General features: G+C 46.8%; 1 protein-coding gene across 1 annotated transcript in view; it reads right to left on the bottom strand.

Annotated features, from left to right (window-relative positions):
- fbxo32 (F-box protein 32) overlaps positions 1–22,873 on the bottom strand; it is a 28,596-nt gene extending 5,723 nt beyond the window's left edge. Inside the window, exons 1-8 of the mRNA XM_038810312.1 lie at positions 22,466–22,873; positions 15,774–15,886; positions 10,129–10,178; positions 9,939–10,031; positions 7,307–7,400; positions 3,045–3,229; positions 470–652; positions 218–361 (exon numbers count right to left, since the gene is read on the bottom strand). Coding sequence (XP_038666240.1) covers positions 218–361; positions 470–652; positions 3,045–3,229; positions 7,307–7,400; positions 9,939–10,031; positions 10,129–10,178; positions 15,774–15,886; positions 22,466–22,578 — 975 coding nt within the window. The 5' untranslated portion in view covers positions 22,579–22,873. The remainder of the gene's footprint in view (positions 1–217; positions 362–469; positions 653–3,044; positions 3,230–7,306; positions 7,401–9,938; positions 10,032–10,128; positions 10,179–15,773; positions 15,887–22,465) is intronic.
- Between the last annotated feature and the right edge of the window lie 1,638 nt (positions 22,874–24,511).

The following is a 24,511-nucleotide window of genomic DNA, read 5'->3' as shown; positions in this document are numbered from 1 at the left end:
GCAAGCCTTCTCAGCTTTTTCATTTCCAAGAAGGAACAATTCCACCTTCTCCACGTGATCTGTTGTGTTACATTATTACAGTTAAGTGTGATCAGAATTTGTGGCTTCGAGTGATTCTACACAATAGGAATGATTGGATCTGTTATTTTGGAGTCTGAGGGGCTGACATTTCACCAAAAGGATCAGAGCCCAGCGGTTGACAAAGCCATTGGCGTACCTTCCAGAAGAGGATGTGACAGTGTCGGCAGAATTGCAGTGTGTCCCCGTACTGTTCTTTCTTTGGGTAGCATCGCCCGAGCTTAAAGTACATCTTCTTCCAGTCCAAGTGGCCTTTCTCAGATAAAATGAGACGTTTGCGAATCTAGAATCAAAGTACAAGGTCAAAGGCTGAGCAGGTCTCTCTGAAGCACGCTGAAACACTGCACTGGCCTTTAAATTTAGACCAGGTTTTGCCTCATGTTTTACACACCTGGCGCTCTGTGAAGTGATAGCGGCACAGTCTCTTCCAGAGGAGGCGATCCTCGCTCAGCACTTGCAGGGTTGGAGCCACCTGTCCCAGATTGACAATGTCTCTTCCATCGGACAACCTCTCCATGATGTTCAACTGCAGGCACATTGGTAGGTCGGTGAGGGTCAGTCCTGTGGACAGAGGCTGCAAAACAACAAGTGTTGAACATAAATTTTCCCTTAAGGATCCCAAGCAAGGTACATTACAGAATTGTATCCTAACTCGCAACAAGTCACGCCATTCATCACCCCACGGTGCTCACTGACCTACACTGGCTCCTGATCAAGCAACACCTCAATCTTAAAATTCACATCCTTGTGTCCAAAGCTCTCCCAGGTCACATCACCCCCTCTCCCCATGTCACTTCCACAACCTTCCAAGTTCTCTGTACTTCAATTCTGGCCACTTGAGCTTCCGTGATTTCCATCGCTTCGTTGAAGGTTGTGCCTTCAGCAGCCAAAGCCCTGAAATTCCCTCCCTAAACCCTTCTCCCTTTCTCACTCTCCTTTTCAGACACTCTTTTCAAACCTACTTCTTTGACTGGACTCTGAGTCACCTGTCCGAATGTGACTCATGGTCAAAATGTGTTGCATAACTGCAAATTGTTGTTGTAAAATGAGGTGATGGAAGGGAGAATTACGAGGCAACCAATTTACAAACGTGTTCAACGGGGCTACAAAAAGGACTAACGTGGCAAATGGAAATGACCAAATCCTTCAGAGACTAGCGTTGAACTGGACTGCTTTGGTAGGATACAGCCTATGGAGCTCAACATCCTCAGTCAAGGGGCTGCAGTGGTCAATCAATGGCTTGAGGAAAGATCAGTTAATGCGGGAGACCCCGCCTTCCTGCGACTATTGCTTTAATGGGAATTATTTTGAATTTTACCTTGCTGTATTGCAGTAGAATTTGGCGTGGAGAATCGGTTCACAATCTTATGGACCGTTACAAAACATTGGCGTCGGTCTCAACCGGAGAATTATGTTCAATTCTGGGAACCACACCGCAGGACGGGTACTGAAGGCTTCAGAGAGGCAGACAGAAAGGTTTCTGGGAATGGCTCCAGGGATGAGGGACTTCAGTGAGGTGGATAGAGGGGAGAAGCCGAGGTTGTTCTTCTTCGAGGAGAAAAAGCTGAACACAGATTCAAGAGGAGTGTGCAAAATCGTGGGTGGGGTGGGGGGGGGGGGGGGGGGGGGGGTGTTGGAATGATGCTACATCACAGCACCTGTCTTTGAAACAATGTCCTGGGCATCTGAATCACTAAATCAGTGCCATTTCCCTTGCAGCACCACCTCCCTGTAAGATCCGAGGGGGGAATCGTTTCCGCACAGTCTCTGGTTAGAGTCTGGAGTGCCAGAGAGCGCGGTGGTGGCAGAGTCAATCACGGCTTTGAAAAGGGATTCAAATGTGCATCTGGAAGGAAAGAGTGTGCGGGGCTACAGGAGAGTGGGGTGAGCTGAGCTGTTCTTGCACAGAGCTGGGATGGACACGGGTGTTGCTTCCATTTTCTGATTCTATAATCAATGTCACAGAATACAGGGATTCCCTTTTTGGTCATCAAAACAATAATGCTCGGCAGTACATTTTCCTTTTAAGTATACTTCCTCCAGGCTGCCAATCACTATATGATGAAATATAAAAATTAATATTGGCAAGGTGACGAAATGTGGAGGGCATCACACTCTTCCAATTATGTCCACATGTGATATCTACACATGCGAATTGAGAGTGGGGAGTCAATTCAAGAATATTTTTCTCCCCTCCCTTGCTTACTGTGTGGTGCTGCCCTCAGTTCCTTCAGCACGAGGCTGGAGATCATTATCCAACTCTGTCTGCCTCACCATGTCCTGCATTCCTTGCTGAGCCTCTTGGGGAAGGTTGGGGACAGAGGTTAACACACTTCGCCAAATTTAGCAGGTACGGGCCAAAGTGAGCAATCGGTTCTGTCAGTCTTGCCCGACAGCAATTACTGTCCCGCTTCCTCCGTTGGCTGTGGCTCAGGAGGGAGCACTCACCTCTGCAGGAAATTGTGAGTTCAAGTCCCACTCCAGGCCTCGAGTTGATAGTCTAGGCTAACACTCGCAGTGCAGTGCTGAGGGAGTGCTGCACTGTCAGAGGCGCTGCCTTTCACCAGGGATAACCTGGGGCCTTGTCAGGTGAACATGAAAGATCCCATGGCATTATTTTGAAGACGTGGAAAGGGTCTCTCGCGTGCTCTCTCTCTCTCTCCCCCCCCCCCCCCCCCCCCCCCCTCCTCCTTACTATTCAAATAGTAAGAAGTCTGACAACACCAGGTTAAAGTCCAACAGCTTTGTTTGGAGTCACTAGCTTTCGGAGCGCAGGTCCTTCGTCGACCCACCGGAGGAAGGAGCGGCGCTCCGAAAGCTAGTGATTCGAAACATACCTGTTGGACTTTAACCTGGTGTTGTCAGACTTCTTACTGTGCTCACCCCAGTCCAACGTTGGCATCTCCACATCATAGGTTCAAATAGAAAAGGCATCTCGGAGTGGCTGATTATGACTTATCACTTACTCTGATGATATGAATGTTGTTCAGCTGCTGCTGCCAGTGAATGATGGTGTCCATTCTGTACACCCAGGTGTTAATGTTTCCCACCAGTACACATTTCCCCACGCCATTCACCAACGCACAGAGGGTCGTGTAAAGACTGTTCAGCAGCTCCTTAATTAGTCGAATATCCTGATGGTTTTCAAGCACTGAGCAAAACCAAAAAAAAAAAAAATGTGAACAAAGTATGCTTAATATTAAACACAGATGCACCGAAAATAGTTTTACCGGGACTTGTAGGGCTGGAGGAGATTGCAGAAACCGTGCAATTTTCCTTATGGCCGAATTACAACAACAACTTGCATATAAGTGTGAAGTCATGCACTTTGGTAGGAGTAACAATAGAACGGATTATTACTTAAATGGTAAAAAGCTGCAGCATGCTGCTATGCAGAGGGACCTGGGTGTACTTGTGCATGAGTCACAGAAGGTTGGTCTGCAGGTGCAACAAGTAATTAGGAAGGCAAATGGAATTTTGTCCTTCATTGTGAAGGGGATTGAGTTTAAATGTAGAGAGGTAATGTTGCAGTTGTACAAGGTGCTGGTGAGGCCACACCTGGAGTACTGTGTGCAGTTTTGGTCTCCACACTTGAGAAAGGATGTGTTAGCACTAGAGGGGGTGCAGAGGAGGTTCACTAGGCTGATTCCGGAGTTGAGGGGGTTATCGTATGAGGAGAGGCTGAGTAGATTGGGATTATATTCACTGGAATTCAGAAGGTTGAGGGGGGATCTAATAGAAACATATAAAATTTTGAGGGGAATGGATAAGATAGAAGTAGAAAGGATGTTTCCAATGTGGATGAATTAATCGTTCAAATCGATGTAAATGGGTATGATAGGGTCAAGATGACAGAGACGTAGCTGCAGGGTGACCAGGGATGGGAACTGAACATCCAGAGATATTCAGTGTTTAGGAAGGACAGACAGAAAGGAAAAAGTGGTAGGGTTGCATTGCTGGTCAAAGAGGAAATTACCGCAATAGTGAGGAAGGAAATTAGCTCGGATGATGTGGAATCTATATGGGTAGAGCTGAGAAAGACCAAGGGGAAAAAAAACATTAATGGGGAGAATGCGGGTAAGTGGTTCTGAGACCACGAAACGTTCAGCCATGATCTTATAGAATGTATATAGACCCCCAAACTGCAGTGGTGTTGTTGGGAATGACATTAAATGGGAAATTGGAGGCGCATACCAAATAAACATCTGTAATTATGGGTGACTTTAATCGGCACATAGATTGGGCAAATCAAATTAGTAACAATACTGTAGAGGAGGAATTCCTGGAGTGTGTAGAGGATGGTTTTCTGAACCAATATGTGAATACAAGAGTAAGCTTGCGGGGAACATTAAAACTGACTGTAAAAACTTTGATAGGTACATGAAGAGAAAAAGATAGGTGAAGACAAATACACTGCACCCAGAGTTGGTCCCAAGTTCTTCCTGTGAATCACTGGTGAATCTTGAATCACCTTCTCAGTCCTAGAGACCTGATGGTTGGCATGTAAATGCTGTAACTCTCGGACATAAAACTTCTGAATACCACCGAAATGAAACATTGGTTCTTAAAACTAACCGTCCTCTCTCAAAATAACCTACAGTGTTTTGGCTCTTAAAGCACTCACTTATTTCACACTGAGCAGATACTGATGGCTCCATTATCAATGCAGACTGAAGCTGCAGTCTGCTCTTTATCCCTATCTCTCGACAGGTGGATTAGCGCAGAAGGATTTTCCAGAAGTGCTCACTGATTTCCTAATGCCTTCTTAATGGATTCTTAACTGTACAGCAATACAAATATTTTCCCATTGCGTCCCATCATTAGTTTAGTGAAATCCCAGTTAAACAAGGAATAATAAGCAGGATGCTTGGAAGGTGGTTTGTCGACACAGAGTTCCTACTGTGGGCAGTGACCTACGGAACTCTGATCCTCTGCCAATTACAGGTCTGCACATACAGACATAGGAACATACGAAATAGGACCAGAAGCAGGCCATTCAGCCCCTCAAATCTTTTCCACCCTTCGATTGGATAGTGGTTGATTTTGTTCGTATTCCCAAGTTCCACATTCCCATCTAACCCATGAGAACCTTTGACCCCCCACCTTAAATATATTCAGTGATTCCCGCCTCTACTGCCTTCTGAGGCAGATGCCGGAATTCTCCGCTGGGATTCTCCGATCCCGCTGCAGCGACCGGAGTTTTGGTCGAACACCACATTTTCCGTTCTCGCCGACAGCAGAGCAGGGGTGAATTTGGATCCGAGGATTCTGGCCAAAGGGTTGCACAACCCTAGAGAGAGAGAGAGAGAGAGAGAAAAAATTCTCCTCATCTCTGTCCTAAAATGCCGACCCCTAATTTTAAAACAGTGAGCTCTGGACTCACCCACAGAGGGAGTTATCTATGTCAGATACTGCAGAAATGTAATTTGCAGCAAAAATCAAAATCGACAATTTCATTTCTTTAATGAGTGTACTAATGGGGACTAACATGTTAGGGTTATCAGAGAATCATAGAATTTACAATGCAAAATAAGGCCATTCAGCTCATTGAGTCTACACCGGCCCTTGGAAAGAGCACCCCACCGAAGCCCACAGCCTCTACCCTATCCCTGTAACCCCATCTAACCTTTTTGGACACTAAGGGCAATTTAGCCTGGCCAATCCACCTAACCTGCACTTCTTTGAACTGTGGGAGGAAATTGGAGCACCCGGAGGAAACCCACGCAGACACGGGGCGAACGTGCAGACTCCTCACAGGCGGTGGCCCAAGCCGGTAATCGAATCTGGGACCCTGGAGCTGTGAAGCAATAATGCTAACCACTGTGCTGCCATGTCGCCCCAGTCTAGTCCAGTGCCGCTCTAGACTATAACATGCCAAACGGTGACTGAACATTACGGAATTGTAGATATTGACTTTGCACATTCTAAAACCATGTTGTTTTAATTGTTTACTGTGTTCCATGAAACGCAGGATGGGGTAACATAGTATTTTCCTGACCCGATCACAAGCCGGTAAAGCAGGCAACATGAGTGAAGAAAATGATATCATTCAGAGAAGGACCACACACTTGTTAAATCAGACTGTAAACTCAAAGTCATTCATGTACTTCAATTCTGGCCCACATCGTGCAGCGCACGGAGAAGGCCATTCAACCCATCCTGCCCGTGCTGGTCAGTTAATCTTACTCCACCTTGCTCTTTCCTCTTGGCCCTGCCAATCTTGTCTTCTTGCCTCTGATTCCCCTTTGAAAGCCGCGACTGAATCTGCTTCCATCGCCCTTTCAGGCAGCCCCCTTCCAGGTCACTGCATTTGAGAAAATAATTCTCCTCACCCCCTCTCTGGTTCTCAATCAATGATCTCTTTCTTGACGTGGAATTCCCCTCACCATTTATAATAGAAGTAATTTAAAGAAGATTAATGCTTATAAATATATTTATCCGTATATCTTGCCCTTTATTATCAAAAAGTCTTTAAAACTGAGAAACAGGCCATTTGGCCCATCTGGTCCATTCCATTCTTTATGTTCCCCGTCTCTTTATCTCAACCCATTAATGTATTCCTCTATTCCTTCCTCGCACATGTGTTTATCCAACTTCCCGCTTAAGTGTATCGATACTATTCACCTCAACCACTCCCTGTGCTAGTGAGTTCCATATTCTCATCACTCTCTGGCTAAAAAGGTTTCTCCTCGGATCCTTTTCTTTTGTAAATTTAGAGTACCCAATAATTCTTTTCCAATTAAGGGGCAATTTAGCGCGGCCGATCCACCTACCCTGCACATCTTCGGGTTGTGGGGGTGGGACCCACGCAGACATGGGGAGAATGTTCAAACTCCACACGGACAGTGACCCGGAGCCGGGATCGAAAACCCGGGTCCTCGCCGCCGTGAGGCAGCAGTGCTAACCACTGCGCCACCCCTTGGCACCCTCTCATGAGATCCTGTCTGGATGTACGGGTGGCTCGCTTTTATTTACGGCCTCTCCCCACAAGTGAAAACGGTTCTTCTCCACAGCTATGCTGATCAAACCCATTTCATGATACGCAGGACCTCTATGATCACCAGAGGAAAGAGCCTCCTCCTGTTTCAATCTTTCCTGATAGACGCAACCCCTCAGCAGTTCAGGTATCATTCTAGTACATTCCTTTCTCGCACCTTCGCCAGTGGCTCTCACTCTCCTTTTTTTTGACGCAGTGGAGAACAAGAAGCTGTTTGGGGTTACTGCTCACCTTTCTGTACGACTTTCTCCAGAATGTTCATGTAGTTTTTCTGGGCAATCCCACTGAGGGACGTGAGTTGCGATTTGGCAATTAGCTCCAGCAGCTGCAAATAGAAAATAACGCGAATGTCATTCGAGTGCAACGGAACCATCTCTCCAGCCACTCAGCCAATCCAAATGTGACATCTCGGGCCATGGTGGATCTGCATTTACAGCTAATCCGTCCCACATCTGGAGCTTTGTGTTTCAGGATGTCGACGGTTTGTGGTTGGCAGGATGGGGTTGTTGGGTGAATTTTGTTGGTATGAATTTTGGCTGCTTGCGATCTCGACAACATGAAGCAACGTTTCCCCCCCAAAATTAATTTTGCACAGTTTCTGAGTTAGCTCTGGGCCACTGGAAAATTGAGCAAGGCCGGGATCCGGAATACTTGGGAGTAATCAAATTATTCCACAATTTGTTGCTGAAAATTATTGACCTATAAAAATAGAAAGCGCGATGAATCCAGCTGAAAAGAGACGTGTTGCTGGAGCTTTTCATCTGCCACTCATCGGGGCAAATGCAAGAATGCCAAATTTCAAACTATCATGACAATTTATACTGCGGGAGAAAAGGGTGCCGATTGGTTAGCAAGTCGACTCTGATCAGTTGGGCCGTTGCCATGGAGAAAGCAATGGGGAACTATAGGTTCCCCAAGCTCCCGGGGAATTCAGGAACGGTGCGAGGTGACATGTCTCTCGTCCCAGAAATAGGAATTTCACATTAACAGACATGGACAGGTAGGGTGTGTCATCAGGGACGTTCGGGATAATTAATGTTCAGCTTAGTGTAAGGTACAGTATCTTTCAAAAGCCACCTTTCCTTGTTGGAGGGCTAGGGGGGGGGGGGGGGCATTGGAGCAGGCGGTTGCATTATCTCCAATGGGTGAGCACTCTGTTCCTGAGTACATTCGAGTGACAGTCACAAAATGGTTGCACAAATTAATTATCTGGTTCTCAGAGTACACACGGAAGAGGAGGAACAATTAGCCATCATTTTCCTCACTCCATTACATTGCTCCCCCTGACACTCAAGTGCAGAGCACCGCTGATGGCAAAGGTTATCTGCTTTAGTCTGCCTTCTGGCCCTTTTGGGACCAGGAGGTTAAACGCGCTGCCCTAGAAAATATTTATTGTTGAAAATAGAGACACACTGTCAAAACTTTTCATCTTGTACTCATTAGAACAGCTACACATGATAAACCAATAGTAAAGAGAACAACAATTTATACTGCACGAGAAGAGAGTGTTGATTGCTTGGTCCGTGGACTCTGGTTCCACCATTATCACAAAAACAAATCTGGTCATTGTCAGGTTGCTGTTTATGGGAGCTTGCTGTGCACAAATTGATTGCCATGTTTCCTGCATTGCAACTGTGACTATATTTCAAAATGCATTTCATTGGCTATGGCATGCCCGGCATTTGTGAAAGATGCTATTATAAATCCAAGTCCTTTCTTTAGAATCAAAATATAACCCCATCACCTGAATGACACCCCCAGCTCTTTTACACTCTCATAACCAGGACAGATCTGGAGGCGAGTGAATATCAGTTCACTGCCTGATTGAATGGAACCTGTGGGTGAGCGGAGTTAATGAGTCACAAGATGCAAATTGGAGATGGTGCGGGAGGGGGAAAGCATGACAGGAATTCCAAACAGTTCCAGTTCCATCATCACCTTCCAGCTCACAGCAACAACTCACAGGGAGACTGTATCAGCTGCTGGCTTTGTCGTTCAGCATGATGACTTGACTTGTGATTGATAGCCTGGTCTGCGATTGCAACGTGTCCTGGTATGAGTCAAGGTAATGGATTCCCATGTTAACGGGATGGTGACCAGCAAAAACAGATCGGTTTCAAGGGTTTTGCTTATCACGAAGCCTTGCAAAAAACAGTTTCCGCCGTTGCCTCGTGTTACACTTGGCAAAACCCATTCAATTTCAGATCAGCGCAGTTTCCATTGGATGGATATACCTCTCGTCCAGTCTGTACAATGAAGGATTCACTGCAATCCGGAGCGGTCCTTGTGACGGTGTCAAATTGCAAATTAACAGATGAGGTGGAAATGAAGCAAAAGCAAAGACTTGCATTTACATAGCACCTTACGTTACCACCGCATGGCCATGAGATGGGAGAAAGCTCGTGTGGGGCATAAAGACTGGCATGGACCAGGTGGGCGCTTTGCAGCCAATGAAGTACTTTTGAAATGTTGTCACTGTTACAACGTGGGATGCCTGGCACCCAGTTTAAACACAGCAAACTCCCACAAACAGTAATGCCCAGATCATCGGCTTGTGTATGGTTGATTGAGGGATTAATATTGGCTCCAGGATATAGGGCATAATGCCCTGCTCTTCCTTGAAATAGAGCCACTTGATAATGGCAGACAGGACCTCAGTTTGACATCCCAATCGGCAGTGCAGCACTCCCTCTGTACAGCACTGCGAGTGCAGCCTTCATGCTTGTGCTTAAGTATCGCAGCGGGGGTCTCAAACCCACACAAACCACCTGACTCAGAGGCGAGAGTGCCGTCCGTTGAGACAGGTCTGAAATAACCTACTGCAGCAAAACCCAACTACAACAGTATGGTGGAGACCACCTACCCTCACAACATAGTTAAATCGCCTGCCATCAAGAATAGCACTGGAAAAGTCTAAACGGTTGAAAGCTTCGCCCAAGGTGCAATAACCATGACGCTGGAAGAGAAGGAAGAGATGATCAATATCAGAGATCTGATTAATGCAGGATTGGCAAATATGTTGGTGTTTATTGATATGACCCAGTATTGCTCACCTCCTTGGTGCTGCCTTTATGAACAGAAATCCAAGTCTCTTGGTGGAAATCTAAGGGTAAAGGTTAAAAAAAATAGTGGCTATTATTTGCTGACTGCAATAATAGCCGAAGCAAATACTCAATAGTCCCATTTGATTTTGAAGCAACAAATATCTGATCATTTGTTCCCAGTTGCAGTGTAACTTTACACATTTATTTATCATCGTCTATAAGCCCCGAATGACTCTGACTCATTTTCCTTCACCTTTACTATGTAGCTTTGGACAACTTCACCTGACGATGCTAAATTTATGTTGTTCGATGGGCTAAGCGGCCTTTTCTCGCCCTCAAAATTCGTTTTTACAAAGTTTCGGCTCATCGAGCCCATTCCCGCCGGATCATGCACAGTGCCCCTCACACTACCAACCTCCACTCTGAATCACAGAATAATACTGCTGAAGACGCCCTTCGGCCCATCGAGTCTACACCGGCACATGAAAGACACCTTACCTGCCCACCTAATCCCGTTTGCCAGCACTTGGCCCATAGCCTTGAATGTTATGACGTGCCAAGTGTCCGTCCAGGTACTTTTTAAAGGATTTGAGGCAACCCGCCTCTACCACCCTCCCAGGCAGTGCGTTCCAGACCGTCACCACCCTCTGGGTAAACACGTGTTTGCTCAAATCCCCCCCAAACCTCCTGTCCCTCACCTTGAACTTGTGCCCCCTCGTAACTGAGCCTTCAACTCAAGGGAACAGCTGCTCCCTATCCACCCTGTCCATGCCCCTCTTGTCCACCTCAATCAGGTCACCCTTCAGCCTTCTCTGCTCCAGCGAAAACAACCCACAGCCTATCCAACCTCTCTTCATAACTTAAATGTTCCATCCCAGGCAACATCCTGGTGAATCTCCTCTGCTCACCCTCCAGTGCAATCTCATCCTTCCTATAATGTGGCGACCAGAACTGCACACAGTATTCCATCAAGATTCAATACAACTCCAACATGACCTCCCTGCTTTTGTAATCTATGCCTCGATTGATAAAGGCAAGTGTCCCTTATGCCTTTTTCACCACCCTATTAACCTGCCCTTCCACCTTCAGCGATCTACGGACAAACACGCCAAAGTCCCTTTGTTCCTCAGAACTTCCCAATGTCTTGCCATACCCACCAGCCAAACAATTCATTTTTTTGACAGAAGTGGCTGGCCACAGGTAAACCCTCAACGATGGCAAAGCTTACCAATCACGATAAGGGGTGGGGTGAGGGGGACTAGTGGTGTTGCTCTTGCCGAGAATCAGCATTGCTCAATGGGCTGAATGGCCTCCCTCTGTGCTGTAACCATTTCATGATTCCAAATCGCAATTGCAACCAATAAATGCAACTCTGACCAACTGGATTCCTCAGGTGGCTCATCAGTTTCCTCCCACAAGTCCCGGAAGACGTGCTTGTTCGGCAAATTGGACATTCTGAATTCTCCCTTTGTGTACCCGAACAGGTGCCGGAATGTGGCAACTAAGGGCTTTTCACAGTAACTTCATTGCAGTGTTAATGCAAGCCTACTTGTGACAATAAAGATTATTATTATGTAACAATGTATGAATTATTGCACATTGGCCATCTATCTCCAGCCTGGTCACCTTCAGTCTTGTACACATTTATCCAACTTTCCATTGAAATGGTTATTCAATACAGCAGTAAGTGTATTTGCTGGGAGTTTATATCACACGTCTGTCAGTCCGCACAGACGGGAACATTCTGCTATCACTTGGGATTTATAGGCTATCAGACAAAACAATTTAATCTTAAAAAACGTCAACATTCATCTTCCCATTCCTTTTATTACAGCTTGAAAAAAACCCACAAATATCTGAGTCAAATATTTGAGCATATAAGGATGTGCATGGCTGGTAGGTGGTTCAGCTTGAGATTTTGTGGGTCAGATTAACCCGGGCAAAAATTTAAAAAATCACAAACAAGAGTTCAGACAAAACTGGCCCTTTAATAACTTACCATAGAATATTACAGCCCTGGACAAGGCCATTCAGGCTATCTTGCCTGTGCTGGCCCTTTGAAACCCGAACCGGAAACCCCTTTGAACTGCCTACCTTTGGTAAGTTCAAGGGTTCACATGGACGATACCAGGTTCGAACTATCAGGGGAAAATCGAACACTCGTTTTCCCCGGAAAAGAGAAGGCTAAGAGATGACCTGAGAGAGGGAGGCCATTTAAATTTTGAAGGGGTTTGACAGGGTAGACATGGGGAAGTGGTGGAGATCAGAACTAAGTGTCATAATTATAGATAAGCACATGAGGGAGAAAGGAATAGAAAGATATGCTAAAAGGGTGAGTGAGACAAAGAGAAGTGTGAGGGGGCTGTTGTAGAATATAGACACCGGTACGGACCAGTTGGTCTGAATGGTTTCTGTGCTGTACATGCTCCATATGGACTTGATATTAAAAACACCTCAGCAGGAATATCCATGGAGTTTAGGGTTATCACTTAATTGTAATGTGAGCAATCCGCTTTTACACACACAGCCAGAGATCTCACCGCACCCCTGGATAAGTAATGGTGGTGGTAGAGTGGGAGCAGCTCTGGGGAGGTTCCAGGACTTCGGCCTAGCAGGCAGTCGCAGGCCTGATAAACCAGACTCTTAACCCCCAGACAACCTGTTTATCTGCTCCCCCCCCCCCAGCACTGAAGGTGACAGCAGCAATCCTATCTCGTGGATGGCAAAGGCGTAACGACATTGACGTACTCCCGACAGTCTAATCTCTCAGCAGATTTGAAACATTTTTAGATGAGGTCAACAGAGTCAGTACTGCTTCCCTGGGACAGCTCCGTATCCATCTCCCACTGTCTACCGACTGGGAGATAAAGAAAACTTCAACAATATAAATTTCCCAGTGAAAATAGCAAAGAAACAACTTGCATTTATATAGCACCTTTCAGGACTTCATTTTACTGACAATTAAACATTTTTTGAAGCACAACTACCGTAATCTAGGGAAATGTGGCAGCAAACCAGCGCACAGCAAGATCCCACAAACTGCAACAGGACAATGATAAGCTATTACACTTTTATGACATTGGTTGGGGACCAAATATTAACCTGGACACTGGAAAGAACTCCCATGCTCTTCGAATCATAAAATTTAAAGGGGTTCCCTAGATTGCCAGGATACACCCTGCTGGAGCGACTGCTGCTTCCAGATGTGGAAGGGGAGGGAAGAATTGGGGATATATATAAGTGGCTGGGGGAGCAGGGAGGCGAGCGGGTGGTGAAAATCAAGGAGAAATGGGAAGCGGAGTTGGGAATGGAGATCAATTGGGGAGTATGGAGTGAGGCACTGCGAAGGGTAAATGGGTCCTCCTCTTGTGCAAGGATGAGCCTGATACAGTTTAAGGTGGTGCACAGGAAGCATATGTCTCGGGCGAGAGTGAGTGGGTTCTTTCAGGGGGTAGCAGATGAGTGTGAGAGGTGGGGGGGGGGGGGGGGGGGGGGGGGGTCACCGAATCATGCGCACATGTTTTGGGGTTGTGAAAAATTGGAAAGATTCTAGGCGGGAGTGTTCCCGGTCTTAGCTGCGATAGTGGAGGAGGGAGTGGACCCGGACCCTTTGGTGGCGATATTTGGGGTTTCAGAGAAGCCGGAGCTCCATGGAGAGGAGGAAGGCCGATGTCTTGGCCTTCGCCTCTCTGATTGCACGGCGACGGCTGGAGTGGCGGTCGGCATCGCCACCGGGGGTAGCAGCATGGTTGGGTGACCTGTACGACTTCTGTATAGTTGATTGTTGGGAAGAATGTTTACCGGGGTGTTCATTTGCTGTAACCTACTTTGATACAAGTTTGAATAAAATGCATTTGAAAAAAGAAAGATTCATAAAATTTGCAGTGCAGAAGGAGGCCATTCAGCCCATCGAGTCTGCATCGGCCCTTGGAATGAGCACCCTTCTTAAGCCCACACCTCCACCCTATCCCTGTAACCCAGTAACCCCACCGAACCTTTTTGGCAGTAAAGGGCAATTTAGCACAGCCAATCCACCTAATCTGCACATCTTTGGACTGTGGGAGGAAACCGGAGCACCCGGAGGAAACCCACGCAGACACGAGGAGAACATGCAAACTCTACACAGACGGTGACCCAAGCCAGGAATCGAACCTGGGACCATGGAGCTATGAAGCAACAGTGTGCTACGGTGCCGCTCAAATCGGTTCCACGGACGCTGAGAGGACAGACAGAGTCTCAGTTTAATGTCTCACACAAAAGCAGCATCTCCGAGACAGTGCAGCACTCCCTCAGGAATGCACTCGGAGTGTCAGCCGAGACTTTGGGCTCAGGTCTCTGAAGTGGGACTCGAACCCACAGCATTCTACCTCAGAGCCTTGTTCCCAAATCAGATGGAAGCCTACTTGAATATGTAAATCAGACGGTCCAACTCCAGCAGTAGGGTCCAGGTGTGAATTTGCTGTTCCACTCAGCACTGCACTGACAAACCAGTGATCCTGAAAATGAGGTGACTCCAAATGGGGATGGTAAATGCTTCTGGTACTGATCGTCATGGGATCAAGAGCACTGATTAGGCACAAAGGACAGAAGAATTAGGATCAGGAGGCCATTCAGCCCCTCGAGCCTGCTCGACTATTTGGTAAGATCATGGCTGATCTGATATTGGCTTCAACTCCACTTTCCTGTCTCCCGTAATCCTTGACTCCCTCGTCAACTAAAATCTGTCTAACTCAGCCTTGATTATATTCAATGACGCACAGCCTCCATGGCCCTGTGGGGAAGAGAAAAACACTAACGACCCTCAGTATTACACAAGGGAGATGTTAGGAAATTGGGTCCAGAAATGAGACCCCAATGTAGCAGGTGATTTAGAGGTTAAACAGACTGAGGGAAAATATTGCCAGCACAGAGTCAGTAGGATATGCCCACATCTTCTGAGTTATATTGTCCCTGTCAGACTTAAACTCATTCTTTCGGAATACACAGGATGCCCAAATCCATTGTCCTTCGGGACACCCCTGTCTGATCAGCTATTAGCCCATTACAGAGTCTGATGCCCTCCTTGTCAATGGGAGGTTAGTTACACATCAATAGCATGGCTCTGTCCTTTTGTATAATAATAATAATATTTATTAGTGTCACATTAACACTGAAATTAAGTTACTAAAGTCCTCCCTAAACGCCACACTCCGGAGCCTGTTCAGGTATGCTGAGGGGGACTCCGTACAGACAGTGACCCAAGCCAGGAATAGAACCGGGTCTAACAAAAAATAACCCTATTAATGTGCTCATTATTTCTTTAATAGGCATTGCAGCCAACTCCTTCCCCACTCACATTATGGGAGACACCAAGTGGTGGAACATTTCCCAAAGAGAACCTCAAAGGAAGGGTTTTGAGGTTAAAGGTTATGTTAGGGGCTGGTTTAGCACACTGGGCTAAATCGCTGGCTTTTAAAGCAGACCTAGGCAGGCCAGCAGCACGGTTCGATTCCCGTACCAGCCTCCCCGAACAGGCGCCGGAATGTGGCGACTAGGGGCTTTTCACTGTAACTTCATTGAAGCCTACTCGTGACAATAAGTGATTTTCATTTCATAAAGAGATTACCAATTTTTAAACACTTTGAAGCCTGTTCCAAAGACAACTGAAAACTCACATTGGATCTTCGTGTTGTTATTCAACAAGTCCTTCTTTCTCTTCTTTGTCATCACGTCGTATCCAACGCTGTTCAGAAAGTTCTCCTTATTAAACTCCTCCTCATCACAGAAACTATGGAAAGACAAATGCCAAACATGAACTGTATAGTAAGACAGCACAAAAGATGACTCATTAATCAAGAGGAAGTGTGTTTTGTTTCTGGCCACAATGAGGAAATGGAAACCTGTCGACATCTCTCTTTTCTTTGTGGGGGGACGATAGGTGCCCAGAATGAATAAAACACAGCCGTGTTTCTCCAGTATCAAACAAGGGTGCGGAGGGAAGCTTGACTGGGGCAGAACCTACAGGGAATGGGAGATCCTGCACTCGACTCAAGAGTTTCTCAACCTAAAGATGCACAATTACAGACAATTGCATAGAATTCACTGCCCAGGAACAGGGAATCTGACCCATCCTTGCCTTCGCAACCCTTCATGAATCACCGACAGTCTCCAGCAATTGAAGATAAATACCAGGTCAACCCAGAAGAGGAATCAGAGGGACATTGGTGGGGAAAAAAAACCCATTTTCTTTTAACATTTCTGTTATAGAATCCACACTGCAGAAGGAGGCCATTCGGCCCATCAGGTCTGCACCAGCCCTTGGAAAGAACACCCCATCCAGGCCCACACCTACACCCTATCCCCATAACACAGTAACCCCACCTAATGTTTTTGGACACTAAGGGGCAATTTAGCATGGCCAATCCACCCAACCTGCCCGTTTTTGGACTGTGGGAGGAAACCGGAGCACCCGGAGGAAACCCACGCAGACACGGGGAGAACGTGCAGGCTCCACACAGGCAGTGACCCAGCCGGGAATTGAACCTGGGTCCCTAGAGCTGTGAAGCAACTGTGCTAACCACTGTGCTACCGTGTCTATTGGTTCTAAAGGTATTGGAGATGGCAAAGAAGTCTGTTTGACTTGACAGTCGAAAATCATTGAAAATGTGAAGTCTTATTGCTTTAACTCAGGGGTGGGCAAACTACGGCCCGCGGGCCGCAGCCCACCAAGTCATTAAAAAAAAAAAAAAAATTTTTTTTTAAAAAATTTTTTTTTTTTTTTTTTTTAATTTTTTTTTAAGGTTAATGGGGGGGGGGGGCTGTTGGGTTACTTACTGGTATAGGGTGGATACGTTGACTTGAGTAGGGTGATCATTGCTCGGCACAACGTCGAGGGCCGAAGGGCCTGTTCTGTGCTGTACTGTTCTATGTTCTATATGAGGCGCCCAGAATCATAACCGGGTGAAGTAATTATTTTACTTAATATACTATGCGGCCCTTTGTGAATTGTGAATTTCTGAATGTGGCCCTTGCACGGAAAAGTTTGCCCACCCCTGCTTTAACTGTAATGGCTCATAATGAATAATGAACAGGTTACATGACCAATGGCAGGCATGTGGGAATGCGCCAGGAGGTCCTGTGACGAAACCTCCAAGCATATATCTATACAGCTGCACTGCCAACCCAACCCTCTGCTGGTATTTATGCACCACATGGGCCTCCTCCCGCTCAGGTAGCAATGCTGGACCTTGCTCCAACATATCTCTACAAAATTGTGAGAGGTATGGACAGGGTAGAGAGCAACAAGCTTTTTCCAAGGGGTCACGATTTCATGGTGAGAGGGGGAAAGTTTAAGGGAGATGTGAGTGGAACGTTTTTTTACGCAGAGGGTGGTGGGTGCCTGGAATGCTTTGCCAGCGGAGGTGGTAGAGGCGGGCACGATAGCATCATTTAAGATGCATCTAGACAGATATATGAACGTGCGGGTAACAGAGGGAAGTAGATCCTTGGAAAATAGGCAACAGGTTTAAATAATCGATCTGGATCGGCGCAGGCTGGGAGGTCCGAAGGGCCTGTTGCTGTGCTGTAATTTTCTTTGTTCTTTGTTTATATATAAACCCCCTTAAACCAGTTTAGCTATGAATGCATGCCACTTAATAGTTGTGCACGGATTGAATGTCCACTTTGGAACCTGTCCTTTCTCTAACTCGCTCGACTTCAGAGTTGGTTTCAAGGTGAATTTCCTTTTGCTATTGTCTCAATGTCGACCAGATTTCTAAGGCCTCTTGTGTGCCGGTGAATCCCCTTCTGTTTTGGCAACCCTTGGTCCCTACAAGTTAAACCCATTGTGACTTTAGGATCTGAATCACAAATAGAAGAGGATGAAATTTCACACTGCCGCAGTCTATAGATTGGAAAGAATTGTTCCGTGAATCGACAGAAGTCTGCGTTACGTGACGAGAGCTCTGTTGTCATGCAAAACACGTGAGGGAGAAATAAATAGACGGACATGCTGATAGGGTGAGATGAAGAGAAGTGGGAGGAGACTCCGGTGGAGCATGGACAAGTTTGGCCGAATAGTGTAGTTTCTAATTAATTCTGAGCCAAAACAGAACCAGTCTCAACTTTTCAAAACATTTGTTACTCAGACTAGAAGAAGAATTGCATGGCCATAAGTGTTTGAATAATCTTTGGAAACTTTTTTAAAAAAAGGTTAGTGTTATGATGGGGGAAGTACAGGTTTCTGAACAGACATGACAATGTTTAGCCACAAGTTAGTTGTTCGGCAGGGGAAGCTGGTTCTGAAAAGCCAACCACACACACACACACACAAGTTATTTATAACATTGGTCTGTGGCCTGACTTAGACAGCCCCATGTCTGCAGAGTGAGCTCAGTAGGATTTGAAAAACAAATATCACCCTGAGGATCAGAGAATGCAACAACAAAAAACTGCACACGCAGGCCCTCCCGCTTCCAGCCACCTCTTTCCGCCCTAAGCTTACTCAGAGTAACTAGCTGGAGGCTGCGGCAAAAGACATTTGAAAGATGTTACCCCTGGGGTGGCAGCGGAGCCGGGAGTGCAGGAGGCAAAAGAGGCCGGTATTCTGGCCTTTGCGTCCCTGGAGGGTCGGCGAAGGATTCTTCTCCAGTGGAAGGATGCGAGGCCCCTGGGCGTGGAATCCTGGGTCAACGATATGGCTGGGTTCATCAAATTGGAGAGGGTCAAATGTGCCTTAAGGGGGTCGGTGCAAGGGTTCTTCAGGCGGTGGCAACCGTTTCTAGACTTCCTGGCAGAGCGTTAGGTGATGGTCAGCAACAGAAGCAACCCGGGAGGGGGGCGGGGGAGGGGAGGGGGGGGAGTTTGGGGTGGGTGGGGGGCTGGTGAGGGTTTGTTTGTTTTTCTTGATTGGGCGTTGGATGCCTCCATGTTAATTATTTCTGTTAATTTATTATTTGTGTATACGGTGTGGGGGGGGGGGGTTGTTCTTATTTCTTTGTGTTTTTGTTGGTGAAAATTTTTGAAAACTTGAATAAATAAAAATGATTTTAGGAAAGAAGTGACCCAGCAGCCTTTAAACTGGTTCCCTGGGCGGCCAGCCAGCGTCGAGGAAAGCAACGGAGGCTGGTATCCAACAGGTTTGCGTAGAGAGAGAAGTGGGGGAGGGGGGGATCTAAAAAACTGAAAGGAAGCAACTCAGTGCTCGTCAGTCAATTTGAATCCTGGCACTCATTACGAAAACCGCTGTATTCCCTCACCTCAGGAACAGGCCTCTCAAACCTGTTCCATCGTTCAATCAGATCACGACTGACCTGAATCTTAACTCCATCTGGGTCCCATAACCCTCGCTATCCAACAAGGCTCCATCAATCTGAATTTTGTTGTTTTCATTTAACCTCCAGCCTTAACATCTTTTTGTGGGGAGAGAGTTCCAGAATTCCCATGAATCTCGGTGTGGACAAGCGCTTCTTGACGACACCCCTGAATGGCCGGGCCCTCATTTTAAAGGTATCCCCCCCCCCTTCTCCCACACCCCCTCTCTAGTTATGAATTAACCCCCCCCCCCAATCCCCCACAATGCCATCCCAAGAACAATTAAATTTGCAGTAACATTTTCCCAGGGTGCAACGCTCCAAAGTAAACAAGTCTGCTGTGCAGATCCATGACATGTTTGCCAAAGAAAATTTGCGGATGGGGGGGGAGAGGAATTAATCATCTGGAGAAAATATTTTAATGTTTTGACACAATGCAGTGCCCAGAGTGAGAGAGTGCTCCACCCCCATTGAGGCAGGAATGGACTCCAGCATGTTCTGTAAACAGTGCTTGTATCTGATCATTTTTATCATGACAAATGTAAACTCTTTACAAATCAGAAATCTTTAGAAAGGCCAAAAAGTGCAGTCATATTTCAAAAGTAATAGTATATTGGAAACACTTTTATAGCAACATTAAAGGACATCTGGTGTTCTGCTGTATATGCTCTGGGGATGTGAGCATTGTTGAGTGGGCCAGTATTTGTTGCCATCCTTAATGGCCCTCGAGAAGGGGGCGGTGAGCCGCATTCTTGAACCGCTGCAGTTCATGTGGTGGAGGTACACCTACAGTGCTGTTAGGGAGGGTGACCCAGCGACAGTGAAGAAACGGCGCTATTTCAAGGCAGGATGGTTTGTGACTTGGAGGGAAACTGGCTGGCAGCAGTGTTCCCGCGCATCTGCCGCCCTTTTCCTTCTCAGTGACAGAGGTCACGGGTTTGGAAGGTGCTGTCGAAGGAGCCTTGGTGAGTTGCTGCAGTGCATCTTACAGCTGGTGCACATGGCTGCCACTGTGAACCGGCGGCGGAGGGAGCTAATGTTTAAGTTGGTGGATGGGATGGCTGGACATGTCAAAAAAGTAACATCATGCGTTTGTTTCCCCCCCCCCCCCCCCCCGGTGGCTCACTCAGTAAGTTCCCTGGCAGTTGCGCATCTGCAGCCCACCAAGATACCTGCCCTCCTCCAATTCTGGCTCCTGGTGCACATGCAATTTATATTGCCCGACTCCAGGAAGCTCTCGAATTCTTTTCCTTAACCTCTCCATGTCTTTCTCCTCCTTTAAGAAGTCCTTTAAAACCTACCTCCTTGACCAAGCCATTTGTCCTAATATCTCCTCACATGGGAGTGGGATGTTTTTCCTATGTTACACGCATTATATTAAAGCAAGTTTGTGTTGTTAGTGTTGACTTTTGAATCCCAAGAAGACCCCTGATCTGATGGAGACTCATACAGACTCTATTTCTCTCCCATTGGATTCTGCCAAATCTGCTTAATCTTGTCAGCATTTTCCATTTTAATTTCAGATTTCTGGCAGTGACAGTGCTTTGCTTCTGTCCCAGATTGGTACCTGCCTGGACCTTGCTTTGAGTGCCCCAAACTCCTTCCTCATCCCCCGCCACTGTCGGAACGAGAACATGTCTGGACATGGATCAGGCCTGCCTGACAAATGCCACCCACGTTGAGAAGAGTCTGCTGACACTGACCATCTGAGCTCACACTGGAAGAGAGCCAAATATCAGCTGTTTTGTCCACTCCTCTGTCCCCTTCACCGGGAACCTGGCTACCCCACTAATCCAACTCTCTCCTGAAACCTGGAATGACAAAACAAAAGGATATATTTGCCAGCACAACTGTCTCTCAACTGTTCTGCAGCTTATCGATGTAGATCTTGTTAAGATCAGGAGGCAAGTGGGGGCAGACACCAGGTTACATAATGACAAACACCAGCTGCTTGTTTGAACCCAATACAGTAAACAGAAGAGACTTCAGCTTTCATCAACACTTTCAGAATGTTTCCCCCAAAAAACTCAAACAGGAGTGAATTCAAGATGCAGTGTAATCATTTGTTTTAAATTTTAAAAAGAGGCTCCAAGTAAATAAATCAGACGTGAATTGAAGTTCAGTATAACCCCCCCCCCCCCCCCAATCAAAAATAGGAGGCTCCAAGTAAATAAATCAAAAAGGTGCACAGGAATATTTTTCAAAAACTTTTCCACCCTTACTGTGCTGATCTTTAACAGCATCGAGATTTACATGTGCAGATAAGTCATTCTGCCACTGGGATCGGTTTGGTTTATCCAGCTGTTCAAGTGTGGCAGCTTTTTTTGGAGAAAAAAAATGATTTTCTCAGAGTCAGACCCAAACCACAACTTCAAAACAGAAACTTCAAACGTCAATCTCCAGTGTGGAAAAAAAAAACCCTAATCTGCTACAACATTCTTCCAGAATGCTTTAGGACACAATGTACACTCACTAAGAATAGACACTTCGTTGAACCCAGAATTAGAAAGCCCGAGTTTTTCTTTTGTTTAAAAAGACACACTGTTTATCAATGTTCAGCACAAGATTGCAGACTCTCTTAATGTGCCTGTTTAATCTCTGACAGACGATGTTGCTGTGTCCCATTGCAAAATGGATTGGATTTGTTTATTGTCACGTGCACCGAGGTACAGTGAAAAGTATTTTTCTGCAAGCAGCTCAACAGATCATTCAGTACATGGGAAGAAAAGGGAATTAAACAAAATTCAAGAAATGTTCTTGCTCCCTGAATTCGAACCAATTTATTTCGCCCCACTGTCTTGCGCTGTCACCTTGACCGTTCACCTCGAAATTATTTCCTTGTAGTTTTAGCAACACCCCCCACAACCTCCGGCCAGAGTAACTCCCGTCCCGTCCCTCGCCTGGCATTAAGTTAGATTTAACCTTTGTTAAATGATAAGGAATGTCTTTCTCTGCCCCCCCCCCCCCCCCCACCTCGCCCCCCAAATAGACACAGAGTACCCTCAGGGAGCACTGTCGCTGATCACAAGGAGTTGAGGGCGCAGTAGGTAACAAACCTGTTCAGAGGGGTTACATTATTGTTGGTCTCATCGCTGGATCTTTTCCAGCCGCTGCCAGTTTTCACCCAGCTCTGGCCGGGAGATCTCCAGTCCTGTCCCAAAAACGGCATCTTTGGAAACCGGGGAACACAAAAGTGGCCGCTTCTGCTTCTTGCTGCTGCTGTTGTTGTTTGTGGATGAAACAGCAACAAGGCGTCAGTTTCAGCACTTGCGGGGATAGAGGCAGACACTGACTCCTCCACAAACCGAGCTGCTTCTGTCTGCTCAGCACCGAGTGTGCATCCTCCAACTTCTTGCAACGGAAAAAGAAATTGCTCTCCGCTTGCCCCCCCTCCCTCTTGCCTCCCAAACTCTGCTGTGTGTGTTCAGCTCTGACTCCTTCGCTCTCCCTCTCCTTGTTTCTTTGGGAGCTGCAGAGCTGCTATTTATCCAGCCCCTTTGTTGCCGGAAGAGAGCTTGGCACCGCCTCCTCTCCCCCCCCCCCCCATTCCAGGTCCAGTTGCACAGTGCAATCCCAAATCATGCCTCTTGTTCACATGACACATTGTTTATTTTCCGAGCCTGGGACAGCGTGATCCGCTTGCACAATAACAGAAGGGGACAACATTATAAACTCCCACAGCAAATCCCATCCTCCTGTGCTGGTAGCTGGGCTGTGTAATTGATCCCACCTCCTTACATACATCTAGATACCCCCCCCCCCCACCTCCCCATTAAGTTGTTATTGATTAGGAGAGGTCAGTGTGGGCACTGCTAATAGCCACACAAACATGTTTCAACAGCTGAGCTTGAAGCCTGAATCTAAACTGATGGGGGTTTACCAGGCCGGGTGTTATCTGCACAGGATTTTAGCAGAAGTTCATCGAATCACAGAGTCCCTGCGGTGCAGGAGGGAGGCATTCGGCCCATCGAGTCCGCACCAACCCACCGAAAGAGCACCCTGCCCAAGCCCACCCCATCCCCCGCATTGTTGAATAAGTAAAGCCCTTTTGTGGCTGAAATACAACAACTTGTATTTGCGTCTCGCCTTTAGAAAATGTCCCAAGGAGCATGAGAAAACAACATTTAGGGCAGCACGGTAGCATTGTGGATAGCACAATTGCTCCAGTGTCCCAGGTTCGATTCTGGCTTGGGTCACTGCCTGTGCGGAGTCTGCACATCCTCCCCGTGTGTGCGTGGGTTTCCTCCGGGTGCTCCAGTTTCCTCCCACAGCCCAAAGATGTGCAGGTTAGGTGGATTGGCCATGATAAATTGCCCTTAGTGTCCAAAATTGCCCTTAGTGTTGGGTGGGGTTACTGGGTTATGGAGATAGGGTGGAGGTGTTGACCTTGGGTAGGGTGCTCTTTCCAAGAGCCGGTGCAGACAAGATAGGCCGAATGGCGTCCTTCTGCACTGTAAATTCTATGACTAAATATTAAGACAGATGACCCAAATCTTGATCAGAGATAGATTTTAAGGAGTGTCTCAATAGGTGGGAAGAGAGCGATAAAGAGGTAATAATAATAATAATCTTTATTAGTGTCACAAGTAGACTTACATTAACACTGCAATGAAGTTACTGGGAAAATCCCCTAGTCGCCACACTCCGGCGCCTGTTCGGGTACACAGAGGGAGAATTCAGAATGTCCAATTCACCGAACAAGCACATCTTTCGGGACTTGTGGGAGGAAACCGGATCACCCAGAGAAAACCCACACAGACATAGGGAGACCGTGCAGACTCCGCACAGACAGTGACCCAATCCAGGAATCGAACCCAGGACCCTGGCACTGTGAAGCAACTGTGCTAACCACCGTGCTATGTGCTTTGGGAGGGAATTCCAGAGTTTGATTTTATTTATTTATTGTCCCGTGTACCGAGGTACAGTGAAAAGTATTGTTCTGCATGCAGTGCAGGCAGATCGCTCCATACATGAAAAACATAGAACGTACTATAGCCCCAGCCAAGGCAGCTGAAGCCGCAGCCACCAGTCCTTTGTGAGTGATGTGAGTGTCACTGACAAGGGCAAGGGCAGCACCTGTTGCTCATCTCTACTTGCCCTAG

The sequence above is a fragment of the Scyliorhinus canicula genome, chromosome 10 (assembly GCF_902713615.1).
Source record: "Scyliorhinus canicula chromosome 10, sScyCan1.1, whole genome shotgun sequence".
NCBI lineage: Eukaryota > Metazoa > Chordata > Chondrichthyes > Carcharhiniformes > Scyliorhinidae > Scyliorhinus > Scyliorhinus canicula.
The sequence above is the reverse complement of the archived record's forward strand: the minus strand, read 5'-3'. Positions and strand labels throughout refer to the sequence as shown.